The sequence below is a fragment of the Lepus europaeus genome, chromosome 20, assembly GCF_033115175.1.
Source record: "Lepus europaeus isolate LE1 chromosome 20, mLepTim1.pri, whole genome shotgun sequence".
NCBI classification, from domain to species: Eukaryota; Metazoa; Chordata; class Mammalia; order Lagomorpha; family Leporidae; genus Lepus; species Lepus europaeus.
Window position 1 is genome coordinate 6,378,263 of NC_084846.1, and position 21,251 is coordinate 6,399,513.

General features: G+C 68.7%; 2 protein-coding genes across 2 annotated transcripts; both read left to right on the forward strand.

The window, feature by feature from the left end:
* Nucleotides 1-141: 141 nt before the first annotated feature.
* On the forward strand, nucleotides 142-7,887 carry COPE (COPI coat complex subunit epsilon). The gene is made up of 10 exons (XM_062178745.1): nucleotides 142-319; nucleotides 1,232-1,294; nucleotides 2,608-2,708; nucleotides 3,881-4,033; nucleotides 4,879-4,932; nucleotides 5,190-5,271; nucleotides 6,006-6,161; nucleotides 6,995-7,063; nucleotides 7,597-7,671; nucleotides 7,772-7,887. The coding sequence occupies exons 1-10, from the start codon at nucleotides 194-196 to the stop codon at nucleotides 7,817-7,819; spliced, it is 927 nt and encodes a 308-aa protein (XP_062034729.1). The 5' UTR covers nucleotides 142-193; the 3' UTR covers nucleotides 7,820-7,887.
* A 2,481-nt stretch (nucleotides 7,888-10,368) lies between these two features.
* On the forward strand, nucleotides 10,369-19,609 carry CERS1 (ceramide synthase 1). The gene is made up of 6 exons (XM_062178623.1): nucleotides 10,369-10,611; nucleotides 12,696-12,855; nucleotides 16,759-16,939; nucleotides 17,982-18,143; nucleotides 19,245-19,392; nucleotides 19,499-19,609. The coding sequence occupies exons 1-6, from the start codon at nucleotides 10,369-10,371 to the stop codon at nucleotides 19,607-19,609; spliced, it is 1,005 nt and encodes a 334-aa protein (XP_062034607.1).
* The last annotated feature ends 1,642 nt before the right edge of the window (nucleotides 19,610-21,251 follow it).

Sequence of the window (21,251 nt, forward strand, 5' to 3'; positions counted from 1 at the left end):
ATCCCGCTTGCTCACGGGAAACGAGTCAAACTACAACTCCCGAAATGCTCTGCGAGACGCAGGAAGGCGTTCTCCATAGGGATCTCCCACTGGCTCGGGACGTGGAAACTACATTTCCCAGCGTGCTCCGTAGCGGGCCCTCCTTCCGGCCGACGTGTCTGCCCGGAAGAAGAGCGGGTGAGAGGACCGCGACATGGCGCCCCCGGCTCCCGGCCCGTCCCCCGGCGGCTCCGGGGAGGTGGACGAGCTGTTCGACGTGAAGAACGCCTTCTACATCGGCAGCTACCAGCAGTGCATCAACGAGGCGCAGCGGGTGAAGGTGCGGGCGCGCCGGGGCGGCCGCGGGCTGCGCCCTCTTTTCCCTCGGAACTTTGCGTTTTCTCCTCGCCTCCTCGACGTCCTGTGTCCACGCGCGTCGTCCGAGCGCGCGGGACCGCAGTGAGAGCCGTGACAGCTGTGGTGTCGCCCGCGCACGCTGGGGGGCGCTCCCTGCGCGCCCGGAGCGCCGGGCGAGCCGGGCGGGCGGGCAGCCATCCGGGAGGCGGTCCCGCGCGGCAGGTGCACCCAGCAGGGCGCCGGGACCGGGAGGGGCTGTTGCTTGCAGGGTCTGCTTGCTTCTAATTTTTTTTTATTATTTTAATGATTTTACGTTTTGGGCGCTGGTGTTGTGGCGCCGCGGGACGTCCCATGGGAGTGCGGGTCCGATCTGGCTCCCTGCTGTGGCCTGGGACTTGTGCTTGGGCCCCGTTCATTGATCTCCATCCACTTGAGAGTGAGAGAGAGAGCCGTTGGCTTTTTCACTCCCCAGATGGCAGCCTTGGCCAGGCCACAGCCCGGAGCCGGGAGCTCCATCCGGGTCCCCCAGGTGGGCGGCAGGGGCCCAGGGACTTGGGCCATCGTCCACTGCCTTCCGAGGGAGCTGGCTCGGAGTCCGCGCAGCTGGGGCTGTGCCCAGCGTGGGGCACGGGCGTCACCATCACGAGGGGCGGCTCAGCCACAGCGCCGGGCCCCTGAAGCCGCCCCCTCCCGACCCCGTGTGTGCCATCGCCGAGCGGGTTCGGCCTCACAGCCCAGGTCTGGGGGAGCCAGCACCTTCCACACCCCTCACCCCCACAGAGGCTCTCTGGGCTCTCAGGCAGTTGGAGCCAGGGCCAGGCTCAGCCCCGACCCTGCTGGGGGACTGGGGGGCTGTGCCGTGGCCGTGCGTCCTGACCCACCCTCGTGCCCACAGCTGTCCAGCCCAGAGCGAGACGTGGAGAGAGATGTCTTCCTGTACCGAGCGTACCTGGCCCAGGTGAGTGTGGCCCGGGGCCCAGGGTCAGGACGGAGCCACGGATGGCGGGCACGGTGACGGAGCGGGCACGGCTGCTGCGGGGTGGCTCACTCAGGCCCCCAGGGAAACACAGCAAGTGGGGCAGGTGGCCCGTTCACGCGCCTGCTGCCGCCCCGGCGCCAGAACCCGGCCCAGCACCCGGCCGCGAGTGGCTTCCCAGCTCTGCCTTCCGGGGCCTGGGCACCGGGTTCCTGCAGGGTTCGCGTACGCGGCCGGGGATGCGCCTGGACCACCCGCAGGAGGGGTGCAGTGTGTTCACACATGTACACGAGCCTGTCTGCTGGGCCCGCAGGAGTGCACCTGTGTCCCGTGTCCCGGCCCCGGGTGTCCCAGCCCTGCTCCCGACTCCGGCTTCCTGCCCGTAGACTCCAGGGGGCAGCGCTGACGGCTGGGTGATGGGGTCCCTGCCACCGCCACCATCGTGGGAGACCCGGGTGGGGCTCCCGGCTCCCGGTTGGGGGCCGTGTCCGGCACTGGGGGGGATGAACCAGTGGACAGGGTCGTCCTTGTTCTCTGTGTCTCAAAGGAATGTGTAAGGAATTTTAAAATCACCAAAAACTTTTTAAAAAGATTTTATTTATTTGAGAGACAGAGTTACAGAGAGAGAGAGAGAGAGAGAGAGAGAGAGAGAGGTCTTCCATCCGCTGGTTCACTCCCCAGATGGCCACAATGGCCAGAGCTGCACCAATCCAAAGCCAGGAGCCAGGAGCTTCTTCCCGGTCTCCCGCGCGGGTGCAGGGGCCCAAGGGTCTGGACCATCCTCCACTGCTTACCCAGGCCACAGCAGAGAGCTGGATCGGAAGTGGAGCAGCTGGGTCTTGAACCGGCGCCCATATGGTTTGCTGGCACCACAGGCAGAGGCTTAGCCGGCTATGCCGCTACTCCAGCCCCTAAAAATATTTTAAAAATATGTTTAAAAAAGAAAAAGAAGAAGCCATCTAGGAAGGAAGGAAGGGAGGTCGGAGACAGATGGCCCCTCAGAAGGCACCGCCGGCCTGGGGCTTGGTGGGGTGCGCCCTGTACAAGACCCGGCCCTACCCCCCAGCTGAGGTGTGCCTCCTCCGGGGACGCGCCCACCTCCACCTGTCGCCTCACCGCCAGGGGTGCACGGCTGGGAAGGGATAGTGACCCCCGGGGCCTCCAGCTGGAGCAGTGCACGGCGTGGGCAGCAGGGGAGGGCGCACGTGGCTGCTTCCCCGGGACAGGTGACCCGGGGTGGCGGTGCCGGGCCGCCCTGTCTGGGGGCCGCTGACCCGTGTCCGTCCCGCCCGCAGCGGAAGTTCGGCGTGGTCCTGGATGAGATCAAGCCCTCGTCAGCCCCTGAGCTCCAAGCCGTGCGCATGTTCGCCGAGTACCTGGCCAGTGAGAGCCGGCGGTGAGGCTGGGGCGGCGCTGGGGGGTGGGGCTTCTCCCAGGCCTGCTGCTCTGTAACTGGGCACGCGGCGGGGCCCTGCCGCTCACCTCCCTGTGCCTCGGTTCCCCTCAGCTGTCCGGGGGCAGCAGTGGCCCTGCTGGGAGGGTCAGAGGCGACGAGGTTGGTGCAGGTGTCCTTGGCCGCGAGGCGCCCCTGACCTGCTTCCGGGCACCCGGGTTGTGCTCAGTGCTCAGAGAGCCTCCTGGGGCCAGGCCCAGGCCTCGGGCAGCCCCTGCTGGCCAGCGCCCGCTCTGCACCCCGTGGAGGCCTGGGGAGGTGGGGGGTTGGCGCTGTGGGACCCTCCTGCTGCCCAGGGAGCCACCACACAGGGTGGGGACAGGCCCACGTGTGTCACCCCAGGAAGACACGGCCCAGTGCTTTCCCAGGCACCTGGGGACGCAGTGCCGCCTGCACCCGGAAGCAGATGACGTCCTGGGGTTAGGGTGGCCCCAAAGCCACTGCCGGGTGCCCTTAGAGAGACAGGGCACACGGCCTCGGGGAGGGAGGCCGTGTGAGGACATGGCGCGGATGCCGTGGCACCGGCAACCGGGGCAGCCCGGGAGCCTCCAGAACCGCGCCTGCCTGCGCCCTGGCTTCAGGCTTCCCGTCCCCGGCCCTGTGAGGCCCCCTGTGCAGGCGGGGAGCCCGGGCCTTCCGGGAGCAGTGGCTGCCGGGAACGGTCCAGAAAAGGAGCTCCACGTAGCAGGAGGCCCAGGGCAGGCCTCCGTGACGCTGGGCGGCTCTCGGCGTGGCCACCCCGGCACCCCAGTAGTGGCAGCCGGCAGCCTTTGCTGAGCGCTGGCGAGTGCCAGAAGCTGCCTGAGCTGGCGACAGGCGTGTCCCCCGCGCCCCATGTTGACACGCTGGGAGAGTCGCGTGGACCCAGGGGCGGTGGGTTCGGTCTGCGGTGACTCCAGGCCTGGCCTCCGCCCTGGCTGCTCACCAGCCCTTGGAGCGCAGTGGCCCGCGCACTGTTTGCCCACTCCTCGTGTCCCCAGAAGGGTGCTCTGGCCTGAGCGTAGGAAGCACGAGGAGGGCCCCAGGGGCGGGCGGCGTGGCCCGGCCCACCGTCCCAGGCCTGCCTGCTCCCGTGGGCTGCGCGTGCGCGGGCTCTGAGCGGCCATGCTTCGCAGGGACGCCATCATGGCCGAGCTGGACCGAGAGATGAGCAGGAGCGTGGACGTGACCAACACCACCTTCCTGCTCATGGCCGCCTCGGTCTACTTCCACGACCAGAACCCCGACGCGGCCCTGCGCGCCCTGCACCAGGGGGACAGCCTGGAGTGGTGAGTGGCGGAGCCCGGCTCATGGCTCCAGGGACGCACGAGGCGGGAGCTCCTGGGGACACAGCTCCTGCACTTAGAGCTCGGCGCGCGCTTGTTGGCCTGAGCTGTCCGGGCTGCACAGCCGTCGTCATGGGAACAGGTGAATGCGGCAGCTCCCAGAGCATGCCGGGCCCAGGCCCCCTATTCAGGCCCCGGCTCCATTCTCAGCCTGGAGGCGCTGCCGCCGGCAGGCCAGGCCACTGTGCCAAGGACACGGCGCCCTCTGTTCCCTGGGCAGAGCAGAAAGCACCTTTGTCTCTGCCCCCGGGGCCCGGCCCCCACAGCTGGCTCTCCCCCAGGACCCCGCGCGAGCTTTGCTGGGCCTGCCCCGCGTCCAGGGCGGGGTCGGCCTTCCATGAGAGCCTGCCTTCCCGGGCCAGCCCCGGCACGGCGGGTACTCGTTGGTTCACACCTGCCGTGGTCCAGAGGCTGTGCCGCCGCGGGCTCGGGTGGTGCCTGGCTGACAGCTGTCCTCACCCTGCTCTGGCTCCGGTTGTGGCCGGGAAACCCCGGAACAGGCAACCCCTTTAGGAATGGGTGGTCTCAGCGTCTGGGGCCCAGGGGGGCCCTGGCGCAGGCTGGGGGGCATTGGTGTTCGGAGGATGCACGCAAATGGGGGGCCTCCATTCTGAGACCCCGCCACTGCCTGGGGAGAGGCCAGCACGGGTCTTTGTAAGCATGGCCATCCGAGGCTCACCTCAGAGGGCCTGGGAACATTCTGGAAGGTGCTGTCCGCTGGGGGAGAGCCCCTGGTTGGGGCGGAGCCGCGTGTCTGGCTGGTTGCTGACCGCGTGCCTTGCCCTCAGCATGGCCATGACGGTGCAGATCCTGCTGAAGCTGGACCGCCTGGACCTCGCCCGGTGAGCCACGGCCCAGCCACGCGGGACCCCACGTGTGGCCTGCAGCCCGGAGCCTGGGCCGCCCGATCGCCTGTCCTGCTTCCCCACCCGTCAGGGGGTCCTGCTGACCCTTGCCCCTCCCCGTCGTGCGCCAGCCCGCGGAGGGACCCGTCCTGCAGGGTCAGGGTGGGCTTCCCGCAGGGAACGGAGGGGCTGTGTCACTTGGCCAGCTGGGCCCCGCAGCCGCTCAGCGCCGCCCTCCCTCCCCCTCCCCCCAGGAAGGAGCTGAAACGCATGCAGGACCAGGACGAGGACGCCACCCTCACCCAGCTGGCCACCGCCTGGGTCAGCCTGGCCGTGGTGAGCCCCGGGGTGGCCCCCAGCCAGCTTCAGCCTGCTCCCGTGGGAACCTGGGCCCGTGGGGCCGCAGGGAACGAGCCGGGGACCCGCCCCTGCCTGGCGCGTCTCCTGCCTCACCACACCCCACCTCAAGCCCGTCCCAGGCTGCCCGGAGCCGAGTGCGCAGCCTCCGGCCGGCCTCCCCCGCAGGGCTCCTGCGGCTCTGCTGAGGCCCGGCTTTGCCCTCCAGGCGCTGGGGGCCGTATGTGCCCGCCACAGCCAGAGCCACAGTGGTGGCCTCAGCCCCGGCTCTGCCCCTTCCCACCTGGCCTGGGCACCCTGTCCTGGTTTCTGGGACTTGGCCCCTTGTCCACGCGGCTGCATGTCCAGGCCTTTTCAAATGTGTTCCCCGTCTGCCTGTGAAGGGGCTGCCCGTGGAGTGCCCTGCCCCGCAGAGCGAGGCCCGCCAGGCCAGAGCTCCCGGGCGGCTTTGCATCAGTCATGGCCTCTCGGGCTTGGCAGGTGGACAGGTGCCGCCTCTGACGGGCGCCCGCTCTCCGCACGCCTTAGCCCCCTCGTCTGTCACCAGGCGCTTGGGGCCTGTGTGCAGTGGCTGTGCACGGGCTGGGGCGGGGGGTGTGAGCCCAGCCTCCCCGGGTCGTCCACACGCGGGGCCAGAGCCCCTCCACGGTGTGTGTGGGGGGCAGGGTCGGGCCCCAGGGGCCCTGGCCGTGACGGCAGGCGCGTCCCCGCAGGGCGGCGAGAAGCTGCAGGATGCCTACTACGTCTTCCAGGAGATGGCCGACAAGTGCTCCCCGACCCTGCTGCTGCTCAATGGCCAGGCGGCCTGCCACATGGCCCAGGGCCGCTGGGAGGCCGCCGAGGGCGTGCTGCAGGAGGCGCTCGACAAGGTAGGCGGGCAGGGGCCGGCGGCCCGCACCCCGCGCCACCCCCGCGGGGGGGTTGTCCCTGGACCGTTAGCACCATCACACCCACACCGACCGCGCTCCCCACGCCGGACCACCCGTGTCTCCCCCGACCCCGTCCGTCCAAGGCCTGTGCGGCGCTTTTAGTTACTTGAGCATCGGACAGACAGGGAGAGCTCCGCCCACTGCCTCCCTCCCAAATGCCCACCGGAGCCCGCTGCAGCCAGGAGCCTGGCGCTCCATCCGGGGCTCCCTCACGGTGCCAGGGCCCCCAGCACTGGAGCCGTCACTGCGGCCTCCCACGGGCACTGCGCCTTCTCACGGGAGTGGAGTAGCTGGGCCTGCGGCCCACACACTCAGAAAGGGGTGGCAGGTATGGGTGCGCCATGTAGTGGCTTAACCTGCTACACCACAACGCCCACGCCTTTGTCACGGACCAGCTTGCCAAGGGGCCCACGGCCCTCCTCCCATTGCCTTCAGTGCCACCTCGCCACCACGGGCACCGCCCGTTACAGTTCAGGAGCCCGAAGCCTAGAGCTCGGGTGTCCGCGGTGGCTCCCAGCCAGCCCAGGGTAGCCGGGGGCCAGGCTGGGGCCTGTGTGTGCCCCCTGCCAGGCTTTGCCTCTGGGCCCCGCGTGGGCCGCTGGGTAAGGTCAGCGCCGTTCCCGACAGCTCCCCCAGGCCCTCGGGGGTTTGCAGGGTGCGGCAGGAGATAAGGTCGCCTGGGCCCCCACACCTCTGCGGGGGTAACTGCGGGTTGCATGTCCGCCCCAGGGCGGCAGGCAGCCCCATGACCCCGGGTCTGCCTGTGTTTCCAGGACAGCGGCCACCCCGAGACGCTGGTCAACCTCATCGTGCTGTCACAGCACCTGGGCAAGCCGCCAGAGGTAGGCCACCCCCCAGGGCCAGCTCAGCCAGGCCAGGGCCTTGGGGTGGGGGCTTTGGGGCTAGCCTGGGCTCAGGCTGAAACACTTGCTCCCCACGCACTGTCACCACCTGAGATTCGCAGTGCAGGCCTCCACCCCTGCCCCCCGCCCCCCGCCCCCGCCGGGACTGGGACCGACAGACGCCTGGGTTGGAGGGAGGCCGGGCCAGGCCCTGATGTGTGCCACCTCAGGGTGGTGGTGGGTGTGGGGCACAGAAATGGGACACCCAGAGCTGTTTCAGTGGGCCGCCTCCCCTGAGGGCAGGGCCTGGCAGGTGCAGGGCAGGTGGGGTGCAAGAGAGCCAGCCCCCGGCTGCCATCCAGGCTGGTCCCCTGGAGCTGGGCCTGGGGCCGGAGGCAAGGGTGCCGCGAGAGATGCTCCCCGGCCCATGTTCCCATCGCTCAGAGCAGCCCGCTTCTGCTCCCCGACCCGTGGCCCTCCCCTGCTGGAGATGGGCTGGGGGCCCTCACCTCTCCCACCCCCTGGCTGCACAGGTGACAAACCGCTACCTGTCCCAGCTGAAGGACGCGCACAGGTCCCACCCCTTCATCAAGGAGTACCAGGCCAAGGTGAGCCCCAGGCCCCGAGGCGGGCGGGAGCCCAGGCGCAGGGCTGGCCCGCACGGCTCACGGGTTTGTTTCTCTCCCCGCCCCCTGCCTCGCGCTGAAGGAGCACGACTTCGACCGGCTGGTGCTGCAGTACGCCCCCAGCGCCTGAGGCGGCCCCCCGCCCCCCACCCGTCTGCAATAAACGGCTCCGTCTGCACTGTGGCCACTCTGCTGGGACCCAGCGGGGGGCGGAAACACACTCACCCCCCTCCCAACGCACCCACAGCCCCGCAGGGCCTGGGCAGCCCTGGCTGGTGTCCAGGGACACCGAGGCGCCAAGGGATCATGCGTCGTTTGTGAGAGTCGCCGAGGTTCTAGCCCAAGACCCTCAGGTGGTCGGAGGTGGCAGGGCCCAGTGGGGGCTTCCTGGGCTTAGCAAAGCGAGCAGGCGGCGTGAGGGTCTCCGTGGAGGGAAGTTCACCCCCGGCCCCTGCCCCTCACTGCCGCCCCGTGGTGGGATCGAGACCTGCTGTGCTAGGGCCCTCCGGCTGGCTGAAGGACTGGTGCTGCTACTGCGGTGGGCGGGGCTCCGGGCTCCCTGCCCTCCCCAGAGAAACCTGCATTGGGCAGGTCGGGCACAGGCTGGCCTGTCTCGGTGAGGTTGCCCCTGCGCTGTGTCTACCCCAGCAAGAAGGAGCTGGCAGGCCCGGATCCAGGGGCCGGCTCTCCAGGCAGCCGGCACAAAGGCCCTGGGGTCCCACTGGGCTTTGCGGTCAGGGTGAGCCAGACAGGGCTGTGTGCCTTTGTCTGCTGGCCAGCGTCCGGGCCCCGGCTTGGCTCCTTTCCCAGGGAGGAGATGCGACACTGGGGTTCCGGGCCTGGTCTCGTTTGCCGGGCTGTGTGTGTGGCCACCTGAAACGGAGCCCCAGCCCTAGACCAGGTCAGGAAGACAGTGACCCTGGCCCCGGCCCAGGCCGTCGCGGTGGGCCGGGGGTGGGGAGCTCTCCAGCCTGGGCAGGGTCAGGGTCTTCCAAGATCAGCTCGTCCAGGGGACAGCCGGTGGGGGGGGATGGGAGCCCACCGTGCTCCCCCCCACTGTGGCCCCTCGCTGAGTGTCAGGAAGGCCAGCTGCGAGAGCCATTTTCCACTTCTACCTAGCAGCTCCACCTAAGGGAGCTGGAGCCAGCGGGCGGGCAGCGCCTCTCCCATTACTGATGGGTGCCGAGGCGACCAGATAGCGCTGCCTGGGAGGGGAGGGTGGGGGTTGGGTAGGCCCTCCGGCCTCCTCCACCCCTGCGGCGTCAGTCACCTCCCCGCCCAGCCCAGGGACAGACATGAGTGGTAGGGTGCACTGTGGGGCCCCAGGTGGCTGGACGAGGGTGCCCTGAGTGGGTGAGGCAGGCGACCTGCAGCTGCCCGGGGCAATGGCTGGAGGAGGCCACATGGCTGGTGCAGGGGCCCGGAGCGCAGAGGGCAGGAACTGGCTTCTGTGGGGGGGGGGGAGAAGGGAGCCAGGATAGCCAATGGGAGGCCTGTGGTTGGCCAGGGGCAGCTGGAGCCCATGCAGGTGGCGGGGTAGGGGAGGTGCCCATCGCCTGCAGCCCGTCCCACCTTTGCAGCGGCTCCTCCTGTTCCGTGTTGCTGGTAACAATGGCACGGGTGTCTCGTACTGGTTGCCCGAGGGCCCGCACCTGGGGATGGCCTTGCCCGAGGCGGGACACAGCGAGTGTGGGGCTGTGGACCTCACTCCAGCTACGGGAGAGCCACCCCAGGGCCCTCGTCTCATCCCAGGCACTCCCCACAGGCCCCACTGTGGGTGCCGCTGTGGGACCCCCTTAGGGTCTCAGGGTGGGTGGGGTTAGCACAGTGCAGCCGTGCGCAGCAGCAGCACCTGAATTCAGGTCAGGGGGCAGAGTCCAGGACCTGGGCTGGGGCCAGCGGCTCCAGGTGGCCCGGTGTCCCCAGAAGTGACTGCTGCTCCTCTCTGACTGCTGCTGGGGCTTTGAGCCCAGGGCCTGGCCAGTGCACGTGGGAGACCCCTGAGGTGGTCCTGGTGTGGAGGTGGTCTTGAGCCCCTTTCTGGGGCCCATGTTACACTGCCGCTGGGGAGGCCCTGCCGAGTCCCCAGGGCGCAGCAGGTGACTCGGGTGGAGCCCAGCGCCCCCCTTCCCTGCGGGAATCCCCCCCCCCAGCCAGTGTGAATCCCCAGCACCTGCTTCAGGGCGGCAGGCGCTGCCTGGGGCGAGTAGTGCGGGCTGGGACCCGAATGCCCATGGCTCAGGGTTGCCAGGAGCCCCGTGGGGCAGAAGGCAGAGGCTCCACTAGGTGCGTTCGGCCCACACCCTGGCCGTGCTTCCTCTGGGAATGAGTGAGCCTGGGCCTGCTGGGTGCATGGCCCCGCCCCGAGCAAGGGGCGCCCAGTCTCGGGTTCCTGGGGGGCGAGAGCGAACAAGAGGAACACGGGGTTGCTCAGGGGTCCAGATCCAACAGCAGGTGCCTGGCCAGCTCGGTCCAGCGTCTGGAAAACCTCGCGGAGCAGGGAAGCCCCGCATCCCGGCCGCGCCCCCACCGAGGCGGAGCTCGCGCTGGCCCCGCCCCTCCTGCCCCTGCGCTCGGGTCCGCGCGCCCACGGCCCAGCTGCGGCGCGTGACGCGGGGCGCGCGGCTCCGGTAGCCACCGCAGGCGGCGGGCAGGGCAGCGAGCGGGCGGGCGGGCGGCATGGCGGCAGCGGCGGCGGGGCCCGCGGGGCCCGAGCCCATGCCGAGCTACGCTCAGCTGGTGCAGCGCAGCTGGGGCACCATGCTGGCTGCGGCGCGGGGCTGCGCGGACTGCGGCTGGGGGCTGGCGCGCCGCGGCCTGGCCGAGAACGCGCACCTGGCGCCACCCGAGCTCCTGCTGTTGGCGTTGGGTGCGCTCGGCTGGACAGCGCTGCGCTCCGCGGCCACCGCGCGCCTCTTTCGGGTCAGTGCAGCTGAGGGTCTGGACGGGCGGGGAGGTGAGGGAAGCATGGACATGGAGGCCCGGGGCGGCTGCGCGTCCCGCTCTGATGGTGCAGGTCGGGGACAGGGTGGGGGAGTCGGCGACGGGGCGGGAGGAGGGGGAAGATGTCTCGGGCTGCAGGGGTCAGGAATGGGAGAGCCTGGGCCACCGCGCGCTCACGCTCACGTCGGTCCTCGCAGAGTGGGGGCGGATGTGGGGGTGTGGCCGGGCCGAGGTGAGCCCCAGACAGCGAAGAGGGCTCCGTAATGGTTGGGGTGTTCCAGATGTGGGGGGACCGCGGCACGACCCTTCCCAGTCGGTTTGGAACAAAAGGGGCTCCCGTGCTGGGGGTGGGGGGAGCTTTGAGCCTCTGCGCACGCTCAGGGCCAAGCCCAGGCCGGAGGAGCCCAGGACGCGGACGCGGAGGGCTGGGCGCTGGGCGCAGGAGAGCCTCCGGGAACACCCACCTCCCAGGCTGTGCGGGGGGCGCGCCCGGCACCGCCGCGGGGGTCCTTGGCCCTGCTGTAGGGAGAGTCAGGGGCTGCCTGGTCGCTGCCGCGGGCGCCTGGCAGAGGCCAGCGCCACCCTCCGACCAGGGATGGCAAAGGCCTGGGCCCCCTCCCGCGGTGGTGGTCGCCCGCTCGGAGGGAACGTGGCCTGGGTCTTTGGGACCGGACCGTGCTGACAGTCTGAGAAGGCCCCCGCCCTCGGATGGTGACGGGGTGGTGACATTGACGCCTGACCCCTTTCCCTTGTCTGGGGAGGGGTCGCTGCCGCAGGCGCTGGTGGGAAGGCGTGTGGGGGCGGCGCCTGGCTTGGCTGAGACTTCCCGCGGACCGGCTGGGTCGCCCCGCCCCAGCCTGGCTGGAGGTGCAGAGGGTGAGGGGACCGAGAGCCAGAGCCAACAAAGGGGCCTTTCTCTGCAGGCCGGCAAGAGGCCGGCCCTTGTTAGGTGGAATCGGGGTGTTTTCTGGCTGCCACCGCACCCACCCCATCTCCGTGTCACCCTCACAGCAGGAGAGTCCCCGCCCCCCCGCCCTCAGGAGGGTGGCAGGGGTGATCAGGCCCCTGGTCCCCATCAGACTCCGAAGCTGGGGGCTTAGGAGGGTGGGGGTGGGGGGATGCAGCCTCTCCCCGACTACCAGGAGCAGTAGGGGGGGGTCCTTCAGGACCTGGGTGTGGGGGCAGCACGATTTCCCTTCCGCAGTCCTCCCAGGTTGAGCCCGGGCTCCAAGCTCTCCCCAGCCTGGGTGGGGCATGGGACCCACTTTGAGGCCATTCCTGAGAAATGGGTGGAGGGGCCGCCTGGGGCCTCCAAAGCTCATCTTCTTGGCAGCAGCCTGGTTGCCAGGGGTTACGGGAGCTGGCTCTGGCTGTCTCCATGACAACCGCTGGTGCTCTTGGGCACCAGGCCCCCTCAGCCTTGGAGGGAAGGGGCAGGGCTTGCCCCCACCCCGGACTGCTTCCACTTCCCCTGCCCCCCACACCCCCTCCCACCCCACGACACTCGTCAGCCTGACACGCCTCTCCCCCAAATTCCAGTGCCTTCCTCAGGGCTACTCCCATCTCCCCAACCCCTAGTCCACGACACCCCCAAAGCTTCCCCTCCCAGCAATACCCTGCCTCCCTCCATCCACCCTCTTCCCTTCACCCCCCACCCCATCTAAACGTCACGTTTTCCCCTCCCTGTTGCCTTCATGGGCCAGACAAGCCCCTGGTGCGCGCTCTCGCTCTCTGCTTGTCCCTGTCAGTTGTGCCCACCCGTCACTGTGACCGCTGAGCCCCCCGGGGGTCTCCCTTGCTCCAGGAGCAAGCGTCCCCTCCTGGGGGCACTTCCTCCTCCCTGCCGCGCCGCCGCCGGGCGCCGAGGCGGACAGCTGGTAACTAAGTTTAGCCCTTGGCGCGCACTCCCGGGCTCTGGTTAGGCTCCAGCCGGCGTGGACGTGGGGGCTGGGCGCTCTTGGAAGTCTTCTACCTCGGGGACTCCCTCCTGCATCCCGGAGGCACGGCCCCAGGTGCCCCCACCCACCGCAGGCTGCGAGTGCCCGCCCCCCCTCTCACCACAGCCCTTGGCCAAGCGGTGCCACCTGCAGCCCCAAGATGCCGCCAAGATGCCTGAGAGCGTCTGGAAGTTTCTCTTCTACCTGGGCTCCTGGAGCTACAGCGCCTACCTGCTCTTCGGCACCAACTACCGCTTCTTCCAGGACCCGCCCTCTGTCTTCTACGGTAGGGCCTGGTGGGCGGGGCTTGCAGCACTGCTGGAGCGGGCGCCTGCGTCACCGGCATCCCGTATCCAAGCGCCAGCCAGTCCGGCTGCTCCAGTTCCCATCCAGCTCCCTGCTAATGAGCCTGGGCAACCAGCGGAGGACGACCCAAGGGCCTGGGCCCCCGCACCCACGTGGGAGACCCGGATGGAGCTCCTGGCCCAGCCCCGGCCGTTGACTTGGGAAGTGAACCAGCGGATGGAAGAGCTGCCCCTTGCCACCCGCCCCCCCCCATCACTGGTCACTCCTTCAAATGTTACAGTGGCCCACCAAGAAGAGGAGACACAGTGCAGGGCTGTCGGTGTTTGCGAGCCGGGCCGCGGGGTCATTTACGTTATTTATCTGAGAGAGGGTGAAACGCGCAGCGTCTGCTGGCTCACTCCCCAGACACCTGCAGTAGCCAAGGGCCAGGAGCTTCGGCCAGGCCAGGCGGCGGGGGCCCAGTAACTGGAGCCATGACCGCTGCCTCCGGGAGGTGCTAGCGGCGAGCCGGGTCGGGAGCAGAGCCAGGACTGGAACCCACGTCCTCCGATACGGGCCGCAGGCAGCTCGGCTCAGCTCTGGAGTGGGGTGTGGGCGTGTGTGGGTGTGTAAGATTGATTGATTTGAACGGCAGAGTTAGAGAGTGGGGAAATGGATTTTGCGTCCTCTGGTTCACTTCCCAAATGGCCACAAGGCAGAAGCCAGGAGCTCCATCCGGGTCTCCCCGGTGAGTGCAGAGGCCCCAACACTGGGACCATCACTGCCGCCTTCCCGGGCGCATCGGCAGGGAGCTGGATCGGAAGCGGAGGTGCTGGCGCAGGAACTGGCCTTTGTATCTGCACGTGGGATGCCGGCGGCAGCTTAGCTCACTGCGCCACACCGCCGGCCCCGTGTCCGCGGGATCTGGTGTGGGTGGGGGTCAGCAGGCCTGAGCACCCCCAGTGCAGGAGGTGGGGCAGGCGGGCGTGCTGTGTTGCCTGGAGCGCGTGAGTGGGCCGCCCACCCAGCTGCGGGACGGGGCTTCTGCGTCCCGAGTCCCTGGTGGGGAGGTGACGGCCATCACTCAGTTTCTCTCCGCTGGATGAGGGGATTCAGTTCGGGCACGGAGTCGCCTCGGGTTTCTTGTTTGGCATCAGGCTTGCCAACAAGCTGCTGTGTTCGTTGTGCACGCATTGAGCGCCAGCTGTGTACCAGGCTTGCTGTGCTGGCCACCGCCGGAGGGGGGCAGAGGAAGCTCTGTCCCTGTGGGGCTGACCCTGTGGCAGGCGGGGTGTCTGATTCAAGAACTCTCTTGAAGATGGAGCTGAGAGGTTTTGCTGCCCAATGAGAAATGGGTGTGAGCAAGGCCTGGGGCCCCTAAGTGACAGGGAGGGTTCGGGGGGACCCTGAGCTGGGTTTGGGATGCCTGGGAGGGACACAGGGCAGGGATGGGTTTGAGTGCAGCCCGGGGCCCCTCCTCACAGCGTGGGCAGGTGCAGGTGCCGGGGGTGGGAGGCGCCTCTGTCAGACAGGTGGGAGTGAGCACGCCAGGGAGGGGCTCGCCCTGGGCAAACACTGGGAGTCAGGATTTTCCAGAATGCGGGTGGGACACCTGCATCCCACACCGGAGCGCCCCCTGCTGGTGCACCCTGGGAGGAGCAGTGATGGCCCAGGTGCTCGGGCTCCTGCACCCTTGGCAATCCAGAGGGCGCTCCCGGCTCCCAGCTCCCGCCTGTCCCAACTCGAAGGAGTGAACTGGTGGTCTCTGCCTTTCAAACAAATAAGTAATTGAAAAATGAAGAGGGACGCTACCAGAGAGCCCGTCTGGAGAGGGGCAGCTTCCAGGGCCACCCTTGCCTTTCCCGCAATTTTGATTGTGATGGGGAGGAAGCGCCAAGCAGGGCCAGGTGGGAAGGGGTGGTGAGCGGGGTGGCCATGGGGCGACCCTGGGCGGAGACAGCTTGGGCAGGGGCTGCTGGCGCCCAGCAGGGGCCCGGCCTGCGCCCCGTGGGCCGGGGCAGGAGAGGGAAACGATACCCCCAGTAATGGGACACGGAGCTGGCAGCGGGGGACCAAGGAGGTGCTGAGGCCATGGTCCTACAGGGCTGCAGCCAACGTCCCTGCCCCAGGCCCTGGTCAGGGGCTGGCCTGGGGGAGGGGTGGCCAGGGTGGGAGAGGCACAAGGCCGCCTGGCAGGTGTGCTGGTGGGAACCTGGTTTGTTAAAGATTTGTTTATGAGAGACGGGGGTGGGGGAGGGGGGAGAGAGAGAGCTTCCATCTGCTGGTTCCCTCTCCAAATGGCCCAAAGGCAGGGGCCGGGCTGGGCCAGAGCCAGGAGCCAGGAGCTCCATCCGGGTCTCCCACGCAGGTGCAGGGGCCCAAGCACCTGGGCCATCGTCCACTGCTTTCCCAGGCACATCGGCAGGGAGCTGGCTGGGAAGTGGAGCCGCCGGGACTCAAACCCAGGCACCTTGACACAGGCAGGGCAGGCAGCGGCTTAACCGTCTACCTAAACACAGCTGCGTGGGTAAACTCTGTGGCATAGATACCATCCCACAAGTCTGAAAAAAAAAATCAACCGTTTTTAGAAGCAAACAATTCAGACACATTTAGGACATTCGTGATGTTACACAACCATCCCCTCTATCTGCTTCCAGTGTTCCCAGCCCCGCCCCATCGGCAGCCCCGCCTCCGCCTCCCGGCCGTGTTGTTTTGCCGGCTCCCGACAGTTCCTGGGCACGGAGTCGCACAGTGGCGGCCTTGTGTGTCTGGCCTGTTGGCACTCCGCGGCGGGTTTTCTGGCAGCAGGTGCCGGGGCCTCGAGCCTCTTCGGGGCTGTGTTACGCTCCGTTGTCTGCAGACACTGGGTCTCGCCCCGTAGGCCTCTTGCAGGCGGCGCCGCCGGTTCCCCGGGCACACGGCCAGCAGTGCACCTGCCCTGCCGAGCGCTCACAGCTGCCCGGGCCGCTGCAGGTGCGGGCAGGTAGGGCATGTCAGGGCCGGGCCGGGCCGGGGGCCACAGGTGCCTCTGCTCCTGGCTCCCGCCTGGGCCGGCCCTGGCTGATTCTGCTGTCCGGTGCAGCGAGCCAGCGAGTGGAGGATCTCTCTCGGTGTCCGTCTCTGTCCCTCTGTCTTTAACTGTGGGATTCTTTATTTATTTATTTGAAAGGCAGAGTTCCCAGAGAGAGGAGGAAAGGCACTGAGAGAGATCTCCCATCTGCTGGGTCATTCCCCAGCTGGCCACAACGGCCAGGGCTGGGCCAGGTGGGAGCCAGGAGCCAGGAGCTCCATCCGGGTCTCCCACGTGGGTGCAGGGGCCCAGGCACTCGGGCGGTCGCTGCTGCTTTCCCAGGCGCATGTGCAGGGAGCTGGCTGGGAAGTGGAGCAGCCGGGACTGCTCAGGTTGTAGGTGGTGGTTTAACCCGCTGTGCCACAGCACCAGCCACTAAACATTTTTTAAATAATAAAATGGGCCTGGCGCTGTGGCGTAGCAGGTAAAGCCCCCGCCCGCAGTGCCGGCATCCCATATGGGCGCCAGTTCAAGTCCTGGCTGCTCAGGTTCCCATCCAGCTCTCTGCTATGGCCCGGGAAGGCAATGGAGGATGGCCCAAGTGCTTGGGCCCCTGCACCTGCGTGGGAGACCCGGATGGAGCTCCTGGCTCCTGGCTCCAGCCTGGCTTAGCCCAGGCTGTTGTGGCCAACTGGGGAGTGAACCAGCAGATGCAAGACCTCTCTCTCTCTCACTCTGCCTTTCAAATAAAATAAATATTTTTTTAAAATATAAAACTAGTAATAAAAAGTACTAGGTAGAGACCTGAGAGTGGAATCAGGCCCTGGAGGCCGTGTGGCGGGGTCTCGGCAGGCCCTGGCCCCCAGGTCCCGACCCGAGGCTCGCTCTCCGCAGACTGGAGCCCTGGCATGGCGGTGCCGCGGGACATCGCGGCCATGTACCTGCTGCAGGGCAGCTTCTACGGCCACTCCATCTACGCCACACTCTACATGGACGCCTGGCGCAAAGACTCCGTGGTCATGATCGTGCACCACGTGGTCACGCTGCTGCTGCTGGTCTCCTCCTACGCCTTCCGGTGAGCGGGGCCGGGAGGGGCCGGGGGCTGCAGGGGGCTCCCGAGAACGTGCGGGGAGCCGGGAGCCGCCCGTCCGCTGTCCCAGTGCCCCAGACAGGTTCACGGGGCAGCGGCGTGGGCCAGTGTGCGCCAGGCACCCTGGGTGCTCCCCATGGCGGACACCATGGAGCACTTTGCCAGGAGTTCATCTGAAAAGAGTTAGGGAGAGACAGAGATGTTCCGTCCACTGGATGGGCCAGGCTGAAGCCAGGAGCCAGGAGCCCCATCCGGGTCTCCCACGCAGGTGCAGGGGCCCCAGGACTTGGGCCATCGTCCACTGCCTTCCCAGGCCACAGCAGAGAGCTGGACCTGAAATGGAGCAGCCAGGACTGGAACCGGCGCCCATATGGGATGCCGGCACTGCAGGTGGCAGCTTTACCTGCTACGCCACAGCGCCGGTCCCAAGAGAGAGGTCTTCTGTGGCTGGTCCGCTCCCCGAACGGTTGCAACAGTCAGGGCCGGGCCAGGCCGGAGCCAGGAGCTGGGAGCTCCATCCAGGTCTCCACTGTGGGTTCAGGGGCCCAGCACCTAGGCCTCAGGAGCAGCCTGACCCGCCACACCCAGTACCGGCCCCGGCCATGAACTTTCGGAGGTGCCCTGGTGTACAACATTCTTATGGTTCTAGAAAGTTCTAGAAGGAAGGGCCAGGCGTGGGTTTGAGGGTGACCGAGCTCTGGAGAGAAATGAGGCGTTGAGGTTTCCATGGGTGACACGTGAGTGACAGGTGGGCGGAGGCTGGAGAGGACGGCAGGGCACAGGAGCCCCCACTTGGGGGGCAGGGCGGGAGCGGGCGGGCGGTGGTGGGAGAGGCAGTGGCTGCACCAGGGCTGGTGCCGGCCCCCTGGCCGCTGCCCGTGGAGGCGCGGGGGAGGGCGGGGGCGGCAGTGACTGCTGGGCGATGCAGACGCGGGACGCGCCAGCCAGGGTCCACCGAGGGCCGGGGGAGGCGGCCCTTGGTGCGAGGTTGGGTCCCGCGTGAGCCCCGTGCGCCCGCCCGCCCCAGGTACCACAACGTGGGCGTCCTCGTGCTCTTCCTGCACGACGTCAGCGACGTGCAGTTCGAGTTCACCAAGCTTAACATCTACTTCAAGTCCCGCGGCGGCCGCTTCCACCGGCTGCATGCGCTGCTGGCGCTGGCCGGCTGCCTCAGCTTCAGCGCGAGCTGGTGAGTGGGGCGGGGCGGGGCGGCGGGCGGGGCCTCATGGCGGGGCGGGGCTGCACCCTGATGGGCTGTCAGTTCTAGTGTGGAGAGCAGGGCCTGGGCGGTGGGCGGGGCGGGGCGGTGGGCGGGGCCGGCGGGGCGGGGCTGCACCCTGATGGGCTGTCAGTTCTAGTGTGGAGAGCAGGGCCTGGGAGGCGGGCGGGGCCTCATGGCGGGGCGGGGCTGCACCCTGATGGGCTGTCAGTTCTAGTGTGGAGAGCAGGGCCTGGGAGGCGGGGCGGGGCGGTGGGCGGGGCCGGAGGGGCGGGGCTGCACCCTGATGGGCTGTCAGTTCTAGTGTGGAGAGCAGGGCCTGGGCGGTGGGCGGGGCCTCATGGCGGGGCGGGGCTGCACCCTGATGGGCTGTCAGTTCTAGTGTGGAGAGCAGGGCCTAGGCGGTGGGCGGGGCCTCATGGCGGGGCGGGGCTGCACCCTGATGGGCTGTCAGTTCTAGTGTGGAGAGCAGGGCCTGGGAGGCGGGCGGGGCCTCATGGCGGGGCGGGGCTGCACCCTGATGGGCTGTCAGTTCTAGTGTGGAGAGCAGGGCCTGGGAGGTGGGCGGGGCCGGCGGGGCGGGGCTGCACCCTGATGGGAGGTCAGTTCTAGTGTGGAGAGCAGGGCCTGGGAGGAGGGCGGGGCCTCATGGCGGGGCGGGGCCGGCGGGGCGGGGCTGCACCCTGATGGGCTGTCAGTTCTAGTGTGGAGAGCAGGGCTGGCGGGGCGGGGCCGGAAGGTGGGCAGCTCTGCGCACTGGTGGGCTGTCTCAGCTCCTGCGTGGGCTGGTGCGTGGGGATGGAGCTTGGGGAGGTAGGCGGGGCTGCACACGAAGGGCGGGATCCTGTGAGAACGTTGGGGCGCGGCCCCCAGAAAGGCTAAGGGGCAGAGCCAACAGGATGGGGGCGTGGTTAATCGGGGAAGGGGTGGGCCATGCCTTGGCCGCCTGTCTGGGCTCTGGCTGTGCAGGGCCTGGGGGCTTTGGGGGGCCGGGGGAGTCTAGGGAGTCTGGGGGACCTGGGGGCCTTTCTTGGCCGCCACTGCGCCTGCGTGACCCGCGCGTCCCGGCAGGTTCTGGTTCCGCCTCTACTGGTTCCCGCTCAAAGTCCTGTACGCCACGTGCCACTGCAGCCTGCGCGCGCGGCCCGACATCCCCTTCTACTTCTTCTTCAACGCGCTGCTGCTCGTGCTCACCCTGATGAACCTCTACTGGTTCCTGGTGAGTCGGCGGCGCGGGCGCGGGGGCGAGCATGGGCGCAGGGGCGAGCATGGGTGCGGGCGCGCTCCCATCCCGGCGGCGTCTCACCCGCGCCCCCCGCCCACAGTACATCGTGGCCTTCGCCGCCAAGGTGCTGACGGGCCAGCTGCGGGAGCTGCAGGACCTGCGGGAGTACGAGCCGGCCGACCGCAGCCCCAAGCCCAGCAAGGCCGAGTGAGTGGGCAGGGGCTCGTGGGCAGAGGCCGGGAGGCGGTGGGTGGGCCGCGGGGTGGCTGGGCGCGGCCGGGTCCCAGGGTACAGAGGGAGCCCCCCCCCCCCGGTCAGCAGCGCGGGGGCTGGGGGCTGGGCCCTGGGGGGGGTCTTAGGTCCGGGCTCGGAGCACGAGCGGGGGCGACGGCCAGGAGCCATGGAAAGTTCCAGAAGGCGCTAGCCGGCAGGCCGGCTGATGAGGCCGGTTCTGGTGCAGCAGGGAGGCTGTAGGCTCAGAACTTGGGGCGGGGGGCGAACGGGAGGTGCGCAGAGAGACGGGTGTAACCGCTCTGTGCGCGGGCGCCGCCGGTGTCGCCGGTGCCGGAGCTCCGGTTCCAGTCCTGGCTGCTCCGGTTCTGAGCCAGCTTCCTGCTCTCGCACCTGGGAGGCAGCCGTGGCGGCCCCTGCTGGGCCCCTGCCGCCCACGGCGGACCCGGATGCAGCTCCGGCCCCTGGGTTCAGCCTGACCCAGCGGATGGAAGATTCTCTGTCTCTCTCTGTTACTCTGCCTTTCAAATAACTGATTTTAAGAAATCTTGAAAGACGCGAGAGTGGGACACAGGCCTTGGGGGTGGCTGGGGGGGGACAACAGAGGGGCCTTCAGTCCTGTCCACTGGAGCCCGCGCCGCCCGCCCCCCAGGCAGCAGCAGCGCGAGCGCCCTGGGGCGGGGCCGCAGCCTGGAGGGAGGGCGGGCGAGGTGGGAGCCTAGCGCCCCTAGGAGGGAGACCCAGGCTTTGGGTGCGGGCGAAAAGATCCCGAGAGCACCCCAGGGTTCAGCGGGCGCCGCTGTGGACCGGGGGGGGGGGGGGGGAGGGGCGGGGGCGGGGCCGTGCGCAGCCGCTGTGGGCGGGACGCGGACTGGAGAGGAAGCAGCCAGCCCGGGGCGGCTCTGCCTTTGACGCCCGCAGCCCACCTGGGTGCTGCTTCCCGGCCGGGAGGCAGCCGGCGAGGACGGCCGCGGGGGCCGGGGGTCGGCCAGGCCCCCGCCCCAGCCCCGGCCCCTGCGAGGCAGGCTGCAGACCCCAGGAGGAAGTGAGCGGGCGCGCCGCCGGGCACAGCCCCTCTCCTCCGGGCTGGCCTGCAGGGCTGCACCTGGCCCCACGCGAGCTGAGCTGCTAGTTCCATTCGTCCCAGAAATCTGCCCACGGGACCGCGGCCGCGCAGCCGCCCCACCCCCACCCCCACCGGGAGCACGCGGCGGGACGGGGGGAGCACGCGGGCATCGTGGGGATGGAGGGACGCTGCCTCCCGGGACCCCTCCCAGGGCACAGATAACAGTCCCCGCCGCCGCAGGGTCACTGCCCAGAAGGCTCGCGGCCGTGAGCGGCAGCTCCACCCGGGGCTCCTCGCGGCAGCTGGGGCTCGAACCCCGCATCACAGCCCCGCCTCGCGTCGATTTTTTTTTCCTAAGAAAAAACCTTTAGTCGCGTTTTCCACATTTTGGCAAAGCGCGACCCGGGAGCGAACGCGGCCGTCCTTGGACGTCCATGTGGACGCTGGCCGCACCGCAGGGCGCAAAGCAAAAGCATCGCTCGCTCGCTCGTTTTTTTTTTTTTTCCTAAAGATTTATTTAAAAGTCAGAGTTACACGGAGAGAGAGGTGGGGGGAG